Raw genomic sequence first — 14,071 nt, forward strand, 5'->3', positions numbered from 1 at the left:
AAAAATATTATTTGAGTTTTACAATTTTCTCCCAATCTTGCTTCCCTCCCCCACCCCCACCCCACAGATAGCACTCCGTCAGTCTTTACTTTGTTTCCATGTTGTACCTTGATCCAAATTGGGTGTGATGAGAGAGAAATCATATCCTTAAAGAGAACAGAATTCTCAGAAGTAACGAGATCAGACAATAAGATATCTGTTTTGTTTTGTTTTTCCAAATTAAAGGGAATAGTCCTTGTACTTTGTTCAAACTCCACAGCTCCTTATCTGGATACAGATTCACCAATCTTTTTTTGTGAGATTTTGAGTTTTACATTTTCCTCCCTTCCGCCTTCCCTATGACAGAAAGTAATCAACTATAGCCTCTACATATATAATTTGCTAAACAGATTTATATTAATCTTGTTGTGAAGGAAGAATCAAATCCAAAAAAGAAGAAAAAAACATTAGAGAGAAAAAACCAACATAATACATAAGAAAACTTAAAATTGAAGATAATAAGATTTGGTCTGCATTCAAACTCCACAATTCTTTCTCTGGATATATATATATATATATATATATATATATATATATATATATATATATATATATATATATGGCATTTTCCATCATAAGTCTTATAGAATTGTCTTGGATTATTGTAGTACTGAAATGAACAAGTTCATCATAGTTGATCATCACACAATGTTGAGTTAGTATGTATGATGTTCTTCTGGCTCTGTTCCTTTCATTCAGCATCAAGCAATGTAAGTCCTTCCAGGCTTTTCTGAAGTCCCATCCCTCATGATTTCTTATAGAACAATAGTATTCCATCACATTCATTTACCACAATTTGTTCAGCCATTTTCCAATTAATGGGCATCCCCTCAATTTCCAGTTCTTTGCCACCACAAAAAAAAACTGCTATGAATATTTTTGTGCATAAGGGTATTTTTCCCCTTTTTTTGTGTTCTCTTTGGGATACAGATCTCATATAGGTATTGCTGGATCAAAGGGTGTGCCCTTTGGGCACAATTCCAAATTGTTCCCCCAAAAGATTGGATCAGTTTGCATCTCCACCAACAATGCATTAGTGTCCCAGTTTTCCCACATCCCCTCCAACACTGGTCATTTTCCCTTTTGATCACTTACCCAATCTGATAGGTGTGAAATCATACCTCAGAATTGTTTTAATTTGCATTTCCCTAATCAATAATGATTTAGAATAATTTTTATATGACTATAGATAGCTTTAATTTCTTCATCTAAGAATTACCTTTCCACATCCTTCGACCATTTATCAATTGAGGAATGACTTGTTTTCTTATAAATTTGACTCAGTTCTCTATCTATTTTAGAAATTAATCCTTTATCAGAAATACTAGTTGTAAAAATTGTTTCCTAATTACTTTTAAATTTGATTGCATTAATTTTGCTTGTGCAAAAGCTTTTCAATTTAATGTAATCAAAATGTCCACTTTGTATTTTATAATGTTCTCTATCTCTTCTTTGGTCATTAAGTGCTCCCTTTTCCATACATCTGACAAATAAACTAGTCCTTGTCCTCCTAATTAGTTTATGATATTGTTTTTATGTATGATTTCTATATGCATTTCAACCTTATCTTGGTGTAGAGTGTGAGATGCTGATCTGTGCTTAGTATCTGCCTTACTGCCTCCCAGTTTTCCAGCAGTTTTTATCAAAGAGTGAGAAGAATATGAATTTCTAAAAGAAATTAGTCCTAAAATGACTGCATGGATATTAGATACTTAGATGGATATATGATCTCATCACTGTGGGCTATCACCAAGGCTAATCACAAATCTTCCATGTATTCTTTTAAATATAAATAGAAAATTCATAATAGAAACAGAATAAAGTTATATTCTTGAATGCCAATAGTCTAGAATAATGGTCTATTAAAAATGTCATGGTCTAACTTTTTGACTGAGGGACCTTATGACCTCCCCAATGTGTGAATATATTTCTTTGTGTGTGTGTGTGTGTGTGTGTGTGTGTGTGTGTGTGTGTGTGTGTACTTGTTTCTTGTTAGAATAAATAACAGGGACTATTTCATTTTTTTTCTTTATAACCTGGCACAATCTATCTGATTAATAGATTCTGTTACACCTGATTTGAAAAAAATGTGTGGAAGTAAAACCAGATTCATTTGGGGAGTAAAGCTGCTAGGAGTGTATATGAACCTGAGAAGCCTGACATGTTTCCATAATGGCTCAGACCCCAGTTTTGGAGGAAGAGAAAGAAGTCTGTAAGAGTAGGGAGGCCCAATTTTTCTGTGGGTGACTGGGGTGAGGTCAATAATTATCCATCAGTCAAAAATCATGGATCTTACATTTTAACAGATAATATATTATTATATATAGAACATACATAAAATGAATACATTTGGAGGGAAGGAGCATCAGTAGTAGAAGGGAAGAGTGACAACAGCTTCATGTAAGTGACTGTTGAAGGAAACCAGGAATTCTAAGAGAGGGAGGTAAAGAGGAATTATGTTTAGGAGTAGGAACAGGGGAAGTAAGAGGACAGATGGAGAATTGTGTGAAACAAGCAAGAAGGTCACTATAGTTGAACTTTATAGAATGTACAAATGAGTAATGTATTAAAAGTCCTGAAAAATAATGAAAAGATAGACAGTGAAGCATTTTAAATGCCAGTAAAGAAGTTTACATTTGATCCTGAGGTCATATAGGATGTTTACCAAGGCAGGGGACAACATGATCTGAGATTTCAGTGCATAGCGCCCTTCATTTGTGTCTGGTCCTTCATGAGCCCCACCCATGTACCATAGCATACCAATTCTGTGCATAATTTTCTTGGCAAAGAAACTGGATTGTTAACAGAGCTAACTAAGTTTTTACTCCTAGGTTAAATGGAGGTTATGCTTCTTCCTATCTGAGATTTTATATCCACTCATCTCTCAAGAAAAACATAGGCTGTTAAATGGACCTGGAGTCAGGAAAACCTGAGTTCAAATTTAACCTCAGAACCCTTTCTAGACATGTGACCTTGAGCAATCCTAACCTCTCTCAGACTCAGTTTCCTCAACAGTAGAATGTAATGATAGCAGCACCTATCTCCTAATATTATTTGGGATAGATTGAGATAGTATTCAGAAAGTACTTTGTAATTCTTAAAGTATTATAAAATGTCAATCATTATTATATAAACTTTTTATTGAAAGAAAATGACATGACATCAATCCTTTATCTCTAATAAGCTTCCTAAACACCTTATTGCCTTGACTAATGCTTATGAGAGAATGCCTTGATGAATGGAGAAAATCAGCTAATTTTCTTTCATTTGAAATTACAGGTTTCAGCGTCACATTTGTTAACTGCTTCAGTGATGTCTGCCCCTGCATCTCTGGCTGTTGCTAAATTATTTTGGCCTGAGACTGAAGTTCCTAAAATAACTCTCAAGAATGCCTTGAAAATGGAGAAAGGGTAAGTAGGGGCATAGTCATCCATCTCTCACAAAAGTTAATAAGGCTCATGTAACCTGTTTATTCTAGTAGATTTTCCTCTGCTCTGTTTCCCTGGAGAAAAGAATAAAAGGAAAATTCCAAGAATGGTATAATCTCAATTAACCAGAACATTCAGGGAATGATGTACTCTGGTTCATTTAATTTTTCCAGTTATCACTTAGGCTTAACCAGAATATCTTTCTAAACATAATAATCCAATTTCCTGCTTTGGAAAATACAGTACAGTAAGCCTAACTGAATCTCTTTGATTAAGGAGGTTGTAATGCCTCAGAGTGATGATCATTCTGAAGATCTCTTCTCCTTAAGATGGAACATTATAGGCAATTGGCTGGTATGAGTACTAGCCTGAGGATGAAATAAAAAAAAAAGTCAAAAAACTATAATCCCTATCTTCTCTATTCTTTATTAATCAACTATAATCATATAAAGACTATACCTCAGTTTATTGAGACTTCTGGTAGTTTTTTGAGTTAATTTTATTCCAGTGTTATAACCAATGTGCAGAGGACAGACACACATGCCACTTTAAAGTTATCTTAGTGGCACTTCTATAGAGATTTTCTATTTTTTTGTTTTGTTTTGTTTGGTTTTAATATCAACCTCTTTTCCCAATATATTCTTATAATATCTGACAATATATTATAAGCTATCTGGTACATAATAGATATTGAACAATAGACAACACACACACACACACACACATAGATATATATATATACACACACACGTGTGTGTGTGTATGCCTTAACATGTTTTGTAAATGCTAAGGTTTGTAAGTACTTTACATTTGTTTTGTTATCTCCCTGTATCTTTATTTTATTTTATTTTTTGCAAGGCAGTGGGGTTAAGTGGCTTGCCCAAGGCCACACAGCTAGGTAATTAAGTGTCTGAAGTCATATTTGAACTCAGGTCCTTCTGCCTACAGGGCCAGTGCTCTAGTCACCCCCTCCCTGGATCTTTAAATAAGAATACATGCTTTGAATTAATATGTGAAAACTTACTTCAAATCCTCCTCAAATTATTGAAGATATCCATAAGACCATGACTCTTATTTTATATAGACTAACTTGATGTTTTTTGAGAACACCTCAGAACAAGATTCTTGCAGGATATATAGAAGATAGAATCATAGTTTGGAACCTGGAAGGGATCCCAGAGATCATCTAGCCTAACCATTCTTTGCCCCCCCTCCCATCATCACCTTTATGAATGAGGAAACTGAAACCCAGGGAAATTAAATGTCTTGTCCACAATCACACAGAATTGGAATTTGAACCCAGGTCCTATGACTCTGAGCACTAAACTGAACCTTTTGCTGAGGAGTAATGAGACTTTGTTTCATAATGGTTAGTTTGACTTTTTTAAAAATATTTTTTTAATTGACAAATTTTGTTTCAAGAAACAAAAGCTAACTGAAAAAGCAACCATGTGTCTTCCACCAGTACTGCCTGCCCTCTTTCCCAATTCTCCCCCACCAAAAAAAAATATTCCAGGAAAACCTTTAAGCCAAATCAGGTACTTTTTTTTTTTTACTTAAGGTACATCATGAACTGAGCTGATACCTATTCCCCCATTCCCCCTGGAAATGAATAATTATCTATCTTATATTTAGCAACATAGGGTTCTAAAATGCATAAAATTACATAACAACAAAACAGAAAAGAAGTTGAAATGTTGAACAAAATGTTTTCAGAGTAAGTACTTATAATTTGCTTTTCCATGCAAATGCTGTAGACAAGGCCCCAAGTGATAATGAAGCCTGCTGATTCACCAAGAGAAGTTTCCATATTGTACTTCTAATTCACATTCTTGAGATATGACAGCTTGAAATGTGATTCATTTCAATACGGCTCATAAAAGGAATCAGTGTCCTTCTTTTAAGAATATCTCCAAAAGGGGATATGAATTGTTGTTGAAGCCTGTGAACTGGTCCAGCCATTTAGGATAACAAATCTGAACTATGTCCAAAGGGCTATATAATTTATACAGAGCCCTTTGAACTAGCAGTACTTCTAATAAGTCTGTATCTTTCGGAGACAAAAGGAAAAGAAATAGGACTTATATTACAAAAATAATTATAGTAGCTCTTTTTGTGGTGACAAAGAATTGGAAAGTGAAGGGGTGCTCATCAATTAAGGAAACGCTGAAAAAAAATTTACTTGTTGGATGAATTACTATTGTCCCTTAAGAAATGACTAAAGGAATGGTTTTAGAAAAACCTAGGAAAATTATATGAGCTGATATAAAATCCAGCAAGCAGAACTAGGAGAACATTTGACGTAGTAATAGCAGTATGGTAAGGATTATCAACTACATAGGACTCAAGATAAAAAATGCTATCCACCTTTATAAAGAGAACAGCTGATTGAAGCATATTTTCTTTCACTCTATTTTTCTTGTTTTCTCTTCCCCATCCCCCATAATTTGGTTAAGGACAAAATTTGTGTTGCATGACTTCATATATATAACATATTTTTCTTATCATCTTAATTGGTAGGGGGGAAGGCTAGAAAAAGAGAATTTATCATTGAAAATAGAAAAATTTAAATATATACATACACACACACACACACACACACACACACACACACACACACATATATATGTGTATATATATATATATATATATATATATATATATATATATATATCCAAGAGAATTTCAATATCTCAGTTTTACATTCTGCTTAAACTAAGGTGTTGAGTAGCTTCTAGAATCTGAGCTGGCATTCTGGAAAACAATTTGGAATTATGCTTAATCACTAAGATGTCCATTCCCTTTGCTTTAGAGATTCTACTTCCTCAAAGGAAGCGAAAGTAGGAAAGGTCCTATATACATCAAAATAATCTTCAAAATACATTTCAAAGATGCATAGAACTGGAATCAAAATAGATGACCACTGATTAAATATGGTGTTAAATGAGTTCTGATTCATGTAATTAGAATGTGATTACTATTAAAAAATGGTACATAGCAAAAAAAATTCCTAGCAGCATTAGAAGACTTATATGAACTGATGAATTATGAAAAAATATACCTAATGAATAGAATAACATATAAAAGAAATAACAATATCCAAAAAATTCTGTACTCTGAGTAATTAGAATGACTATGCTTAGCCTCAAAAAAGAGAGGAGAAAATATGCCTTACTTTCATCACAGAAGTAGGCAATTTATAGGAGCTTAACATTACATATGCATGCCCAGTTTTACTGAATTGACACTTCTTTATTACAAGAAATGCTTTTATGGATAGAAAAATAAGGAGGGATATGCTCAGAAATGAAGAAACAGTCATTTTTTTAACTGGGAAAAAAAGAACTTGGTTGGAATTTGCCATATGAGCAACTCAAGATATGTCTTAACATCTTCCTTTATAAAATGGGCACAAATATAAGGGCATAAATTGGTTATTTTATCACTCAGTCAACAAGCATTTTTTCAAAGTAAGATTTTATTTTTCCCCAGTTCCATCTAAAAAAATTTTAGCATTCATTTTTTATAATTTTGAGTTCCAAATTCCCTCCCTAAGATGATAAGCAATTTGTTATAGGTTTTACCTATGCAGTCATGCAAAGCATATTTCCATATTAATCATGTTGTGAAAGAAAACAGGCTAAAAAAAGAAAAAGAAATTGGTTGCTTTGATCTGCATTCAGACTCCATCAGTTCTTTCTTAGGATGTGGATAGCAGTTTTCATTAAGTTTTTTGAAAATTTTTGGATCATTTTATTGCTTAGAATAACTAATACACATCTGATTATTGTACAATATTGTTATTGAATACAATAATCTCCTAGTCCTGCAGATCCAGGTTTTTCAGAAACCATCCTACTCATCATTTCTTTAATATTAGTATTCCATGATAATCATATGCTACAACTTGTTCAGCAATTCCTCAATTGATGGACATTCCCTCCATTATCAACTCTTTGCCACCACAAAAAGAATTATTATAATCAATTTTATACAAATAGATCCGTTTCCCTTTCTTTGATCTCATTGGGGTACAGACTTGTTAGTGATATTGATGGATTAAAGGGTATGCACATTTTGATTGTCCTTTTGGCATAGTTCCAAATTGCTCTCTGGAATAATTGAGATTATTTGGGACTTCCAGCCAAGATGGAAGAAAGAAACCAGGCACTATCTTAAGCCAGTCTGGCTTTCCCTCAGAACTAACAGGAACCAAGCCTCTTAACAGAATTTGGATCCACAAAACCCAGAGAAGAGTCTAGGAGAAGAACATCTACTACAAGATCTGTCTCAGGGAAGTGTGGGCCAAGTCAGGGACAAGAACAAAAGTCAGCACAAGGGTGGCAGGGTGAGGCCCATGGGCTAACTTAAGAACAGCAGCAGAAGCATTTGCTGTGTGGGGCAGGAAAGCTCCAGTATGGTGGCTAGACATAAATTGGTCAGCTCAACTGATCTAGAAGACCAGGGCCCCTGAGCCCCGTTTTTCAGGGGGATCCCTGTGTTTCCAGTTGAGTCCCCTCCCCCCTCATTCCTGTGGGAATAAAAGACTCTTCCCAGAAAAAGCACAGTAACAGCCCCCCCCCCCAGGCTCAGGTTTGGGCTATAGTGCTGATTGAGGATTAAATAGATTAACTATATAGCCCAAGGGCCCAGCCCACATTGTTCGAGAATAATGGGATCCTGGGGGGGGGGGGGGGGCATCCCACCAGGCCTAGGGAGTGGTCCACTAATCAAGGTCACAGACTTTCCAGAGAAAGCATCTAGAATCCCTTACTGGCCTGCCTACTTGAAGTTCCTAAGCCCAGGGAGCAAAGTCTCCAGAGATCTCAACATCAAAGGTCTGTGAACCAGTCTGTTCCCCAACACAAGATCCTAGGTAAATGAAGAAAGCCAGCAGAAAGTGGGGTCTATTGAATGTTACCTGGAAGACAAGGATCCTAATTCAGAAAGCTTCAGAGGAGACTATGAATTGGTCTATAACACAAAAAGACTTCTTAGAAGAGATAAAGAAGGAATTTAAAAATCAATTGGAAAAAACTGGGAATACAAATGCAAGAGAAAATTAACACTTTGCAAGAGAAAATTATCATCTTGCAACAAGAAAATGAAAATACAATTGGCCAAATGCAAAAAGGAAATAATTCTCTCAAAACCACAACTGGAGCAGTTTATGACCAAAGAAGAAATGGAGAACATCATTAAAAATAAACCAGATAATTTTTATTACATTAAATTAAAAAGCATTTGCACAGACAAAACCACTGTAACCAAGATCAAAAGAAATGTAGGAAATTGGGAAACAATTTTTTATGACTAGTGTTTCTGACCAAGGACTCATCTCTAAAATATACAGAGAACTGAGTCAAATTAAAAAAATGACAAGCCATTCCCCAACTGATGGTCAAAGGATATGCAAAGCCAATTTACAGATGAGGAAATCAAAGCAATCCGTAGTCATATGAAAAATTGCTCTAAATCATTAATTATCAAAGAAATGCAAATTAAAAAATCTCTGAGGTACCACCTCACACCTCTCAGACTGCCCAGTATGACCAGAAAGGATAATGATCAATGTTGGAAGGGATGTGGGAAATCTGGGACACTAATGCATTGTTGGTGGAGCTGTGAAATATCCAACCTTTCTGAAGAGCAATTTGGAATTATGTCCAAAAGGCAACAAAAATGTGCATACCCTTTGATTCAGCAATACTACTACTGGGTCTATACCCTGAAGAGATTATGGAAAAGGGTAAAACCATCATAGCTGTTCATAGCAGCTCTGTTTGTGGTAGCAAAGAAATAGAAACTGAGGGAATGTCCATCAATTGGGGAATGGCTTAACAAACTATGGTATATGTATGTGATGGAACACTATTGTTCTATTAGAAACCAGGAGGGATGGGAATTCAGGGAAGCCTGGAAGGACTTGCATGAACTGATGCTGAGCAAGATGAGCAGAACCAGAAGAACATTGTACACCCTAACAGCAACATAGGAGTGATGATCAACCTTAATGGACCTACTCATACCATCAGAGCAACAGTCAGACACAATCTTGGGATATCTGCTATGGAGAATGCCATCTATGTCCTGAGAAAGAATTGTGGGGTTTGAACAAAGACCAAAGACTATTACCATTAATTAATAAAAATTATCTTATTATGTAATTCTGCCATATTATATACTATATATTTCTTCCTTAAGGATATGATTTCTCTCTCATCACATTCAACTTAGACCAATGCATACTATGGGAATGATTTAGACTAACAAACTGCATTCTATGGGGGGTGGGGAGGGAAGCACGATAGGGGGAACAATTGGAAAACTCAAATAAAATCTTTCTAAAATTAAAAAAAGTAAATAAATTGAATGTAATGCTTACTAATTAGCTTATGTAATTGACATTTATATAAAGTTGCTTTGTATTTAATATTGTATAACACAATAGAATTTATTTTTTATTTTAATGCTATAATGTAATTGTTTAATGTCTTATTTTAAAATTTAATAGTACACATTACACATACTATCATAGATATTTATTTTGTATTTTAATTTATTATAATAAACATAATTATTTTACATAAAAAATTGGGAAAATGGAAAACTTCTAAAATAGAATTGATCAATTGAAAAAGGAGTTGTAAAAGGTAAATGAAAAAATTCTTCTCTAAAAATAGGATTGGAGTCTGTGGAAACTAAAGACTTCATGAGATAACATGAATCTGTTAAAACCAAAAAAACAGAAAAAAAATAGAAGAAAATGTAAAATACCTCATCGGCAAAACAAGTGATCTGGAGAACAGATCAAGTAGAGAGACAGTTTAAGTATCATTGAGCTTCCTGAAAACATTGAGGAGAAAAAAGCTGGGTGTAATACTTAAGGATATAGTGAAGAAGAATTGTCCTGATATTATGGAACCAGAGAGCAAAATACATTGATCCCCTCCTGAAAGGGATCCCAAAATGAAAACATCAAGGAATATTGTAGCCAAACTCCAGAACTATCAGAGAGAAAAATCCTGCAAGCAGCCAGAAAGAAACAATTTAAATACCAAGGAGCTACAATAAGGATTACGTGGAACCTGGCTGCATCAACATTAAGGGATCAAAGGGTTCAGAATATGATATTCTAAAGAGCAAGGGAGCCTGGAATACAATCAAGAATTTACTATCTAGCAAAACTGAACCTTCTCTTTAAGGGGAAAAGATGGACATTTAATGAAATAGGAGACTTCCAACTTTTCCTGAGCTTAATAGAAAATTTGAACTTCAAACAGGAGACTCAAGAGATACATGAAAAAGTTAAAAAAGGATAAAGAAAAAAAACTCTTATTCAATAAGATGAAATTGGCCATATCCCTACCTGGGGAGAATGAGTCTCATAACTCTTAAGAATTGTAACTCTATTAGAGAGAATATTAGCCTGAAGTAATGGACACTCGTAACTTGTCTATAACTCTTAACTGATTGATTTAAAAATAATATTTCCTTAAAAAGAGGGGACAGTAAGGAGATGGGAGGATGGGAAGGTGGAGGAGATTGAATGAGGTAAATTACATCACATGTAGAGATACAAATGACCTGTTGCAATAGAGGGGATATAAGGGGACAAACACACTGAAAGAGGTGGTATTCAGAAGCAAAATATTGGGAAATACAGATAAAGTGAAAAAAAGAAAAATATAAACAGAAGAAAGATAGCATGGAGGGCAATAAAGAGTTGGTAATTATAACTTTGAATGTGAATGGGATGAACTCTCCCTTTAAATGTAAGTGGGTAGCAGAGTGGATTAAAAACCAGAATCCTACAATATGCTGCTTACAAGAAACTCATTTGAAGAAGAGAGAAACATATAGAGTAAAGGTAAAAGGTTGGAGCAAAATATATATTATGCTTCAAATGAAGTGAAAAAAGCAGGGGTAGCAATCCCTATCTCAGACAAAGCAGCTGCAAAAATAGATTTCATTAAAAGAGATAAGGAAGGAAACTATAGCCTCCTAAAAGTTACCATAGACAGTGAAGCAATTTCTTTTTTTTGTACTTAAAGATTTTATTTATTTTGTTTTACAATTTTTCCCCCACCCCCCACTCCCTACAGAAGGCAATTTGCCAGTCTTTACATTGTTTCTATGGTATCCACTGATCAAAATTGAATGTAATGAGAGAGAAAAATCATATCCTTAAGGAAGAAACATAAAGTATAAGAGATAGTAAGATCAGACATTAAGATATCAGTTTTTTCCTAAATTAAGGGTAATAGTCCTTGGTCTTTGTGCAAACTCCACAGTTCTTTCTCTGGATACAGATGGGGAATGGCTTAACAAACTATGGTATATGTATGTGATGGAACACTATTGTTCTATGAGAAACCAGGAGGGATGGGAATTCAGGGAAGCCTGGAAGGACTTGCATGAACTCCATTGAAGATAGCCCTAAATTGTCCCTGATTGTTGCAGTGATTGAATGAGCAAGTCCATCAAGGTTGATCATCATCCCCATGTTGCTGTTATTGTATACAGTGTTTTTCTGGTTCTGCTCATCTCACTCAGCATCAGTTCATGCAAATTCCACCAGGCTTCCCTGAATTCCCATCCCTCCTGGTTTCTCATAGAACAATAGTGTTCCATCACATACATGTACCACAGTTAGTGTAGCAATTTCAATACAAAATATGTATGCACCATGTAGTATAACATCCAAATTCTTAGTGGAATAGTTGAGAATATTCACACCCCTACCAATAGAGTATTAGTGTACTCATTTTCCCCCCATCTCCTCCAACATTTATCAGTTTGCTTTTATCATTTATTATCCCCCCTATTATGTGCCAGACACTGTACTGAGTACTGGCAATCCAAAGGCAAAATGGAAATACTTCCTGTCCTCAAGAATCTTAAAGTCTGTTGGGGGGGGGGGGGGAGTCAAAATACACACCTATGAAACTATACAAAGTACAGGATGTGGTAGGAGTAGGACCAGGGAAAAATGCCTCATTTGGAGGTAGCAATTGAGCTGTTTGCTTTTACATCTAGAGTCCATCACAGTGTCTGACACATAGGGGGTTATTGATAAATACTTGCAACCTGACTGATTATTAATAGCAATAATTAAATGAGTTCCACTGATTGTTTCTATTTGAGAACAAAGAAAACGATTTTAATCCTTTTTATTTCAGGTCTATTTCATGATTAGTGTCACTAAATAAACTATTTATCACCAAGTTCAATATTAGAGTTATCACTCCAGGGAGGTTTCATTGCTCAGGAATCCAATAACTTCTTTCATAATTAACACCTCTGCATTCTGTGACCCTGAGAACAATGCAGATTCACAAATTATTTGGCAACATTTTCTTCAGCTATAAAATAAGGGAGTTGGCTGGGGGATTGCTCCTCTCCCTTCTGCTTCCTGGATTGTGGATTTAAAGCTGGAAGGATCTCGAAAGTCCTCTAGCATAAGGATTCACATATAACCTTGGAGTAAGTGAACTTGTTTTTAATAATAGTTGATAGCTAGTTTCTCTTGTAATCCTATAGTTTTTTATTTTAAGCTTTAGAAAATAGTTTTTCTGAGAAATGATCCCTGTGCTTTACCAAACTGCATGCATATGTTTGTGTGTGTGTGTGTGTGTGTGTGTGTGTGTGTGTGTCTGTGTGTCTGTGTGTCTGTGTGTCTGTGTGTATGGTTAAGAACCCCTTCTCTAGCCAACCCCAAATGACAATACTGAGACGAGGAAAGTTAAATGATTTGCCCAAGGTCATAGAAATAATAAATAGCCAATTTGAGATGCAAACTAAGTTTCGTTGTTTTCATTCAAGCACTCCCTTCATTGTACCATAATGCCTCTCTTTAATAGTCTATGATTCTAATGTCTAATGGGTAGCATATTTCTTGCCTTTCCATTGGGTTGGGTAGGAGGTGGAAGAAGAGAGATCATTTAGAACAGCAATTAAAATAATTTTTTAAATAGTTTATGACTCTAGATTTAGAAGAAATGGAAAAGTCAGCTAAGAGACTGTGAAGCAAATTAAACTGTATGGCCACTGTTTCATTGCCACCTTTCTCCTTCTCCAAGATTTCAACAAGTCAAATCAGATTTAAAAATGTATTAAGCACCTGTTATATGAAGTTCTTAGAATACAAAGACAAATATGAAGCAGTCCCTTTCCTTGAGGAACTTACTGAAGTGGGAAAGGATCAAGACATGCAAGCAAAGAATTTAACAAACAAAATTTGAGGAAAGAGAAAGTGGGTGTCAGAGAAGAGCTGGACAGAGAACTCTTCACCGAGGAGGTAACACATGAGCTAGACCTTGAAGAAAAGGAAATCTCCAAAGAGAGTTGAAAGAGAGAAGGCATTTGAGATATGATGGTCATACAAATGAATGGAAGAGGTAGGAGAAGGAATCCTGAGTTCTCAAAACAGCTATAAAAAGCACCTGATTAAAGGAGAAAGAAGAAGAAAAACCAAAGGAGAGAGAACAGCTATTTCTTCATCTGTACAATATGGGGATTAACCTTGTGGATTCCTTCAAACTTTAGAATATGAAGTCCCAAGAGTCTGGATAAGAATCCTGCAAAGAGGGATTTTTTTTTTT

General features: G+C 35.0%; 1 protein-coding gene across 1 annotated transcript in view; it reads left to right on the plus strand.

The window, feature by feature from the left end:
- Nucleotides 1-14,071, plus strand: part of SLC28A3 (solute carrier family 28 member 3) — a 56,251-nt gene that overhangs the window by 15,499 nt on the left and 26,681 nt on the right. The window contains exon 8 of the mRNA XM_074196627.1: nucleotides 3,319-3,449. Within this exon, the coding sequence (XP_074052728.1) occupies nucleotides 3,319-3,449 (131 nt within the window). The remainder of the gene's footprint in view (nucleotides 1-3,318; nucleotides 3,450-14,071) is intronic.

The sequence above is a fragment of the Macrotis lagotis genome, chromosome 8, assembly GCF_037893015.1.
Source record: "Macrotis lagotis isolate mMagLag1 chromosome 8, bilby.v1.9.chrom.fasta, whole genome shotgun sequence".
In the NCBI taxonomy this organism is placed as follows: domain Eukaryota; kingdom Metazoa; phylum Chordata; class Mammalia; order Peramelemorphia; family Peramelidae; genus Macrotis; species Macrotis lagotis.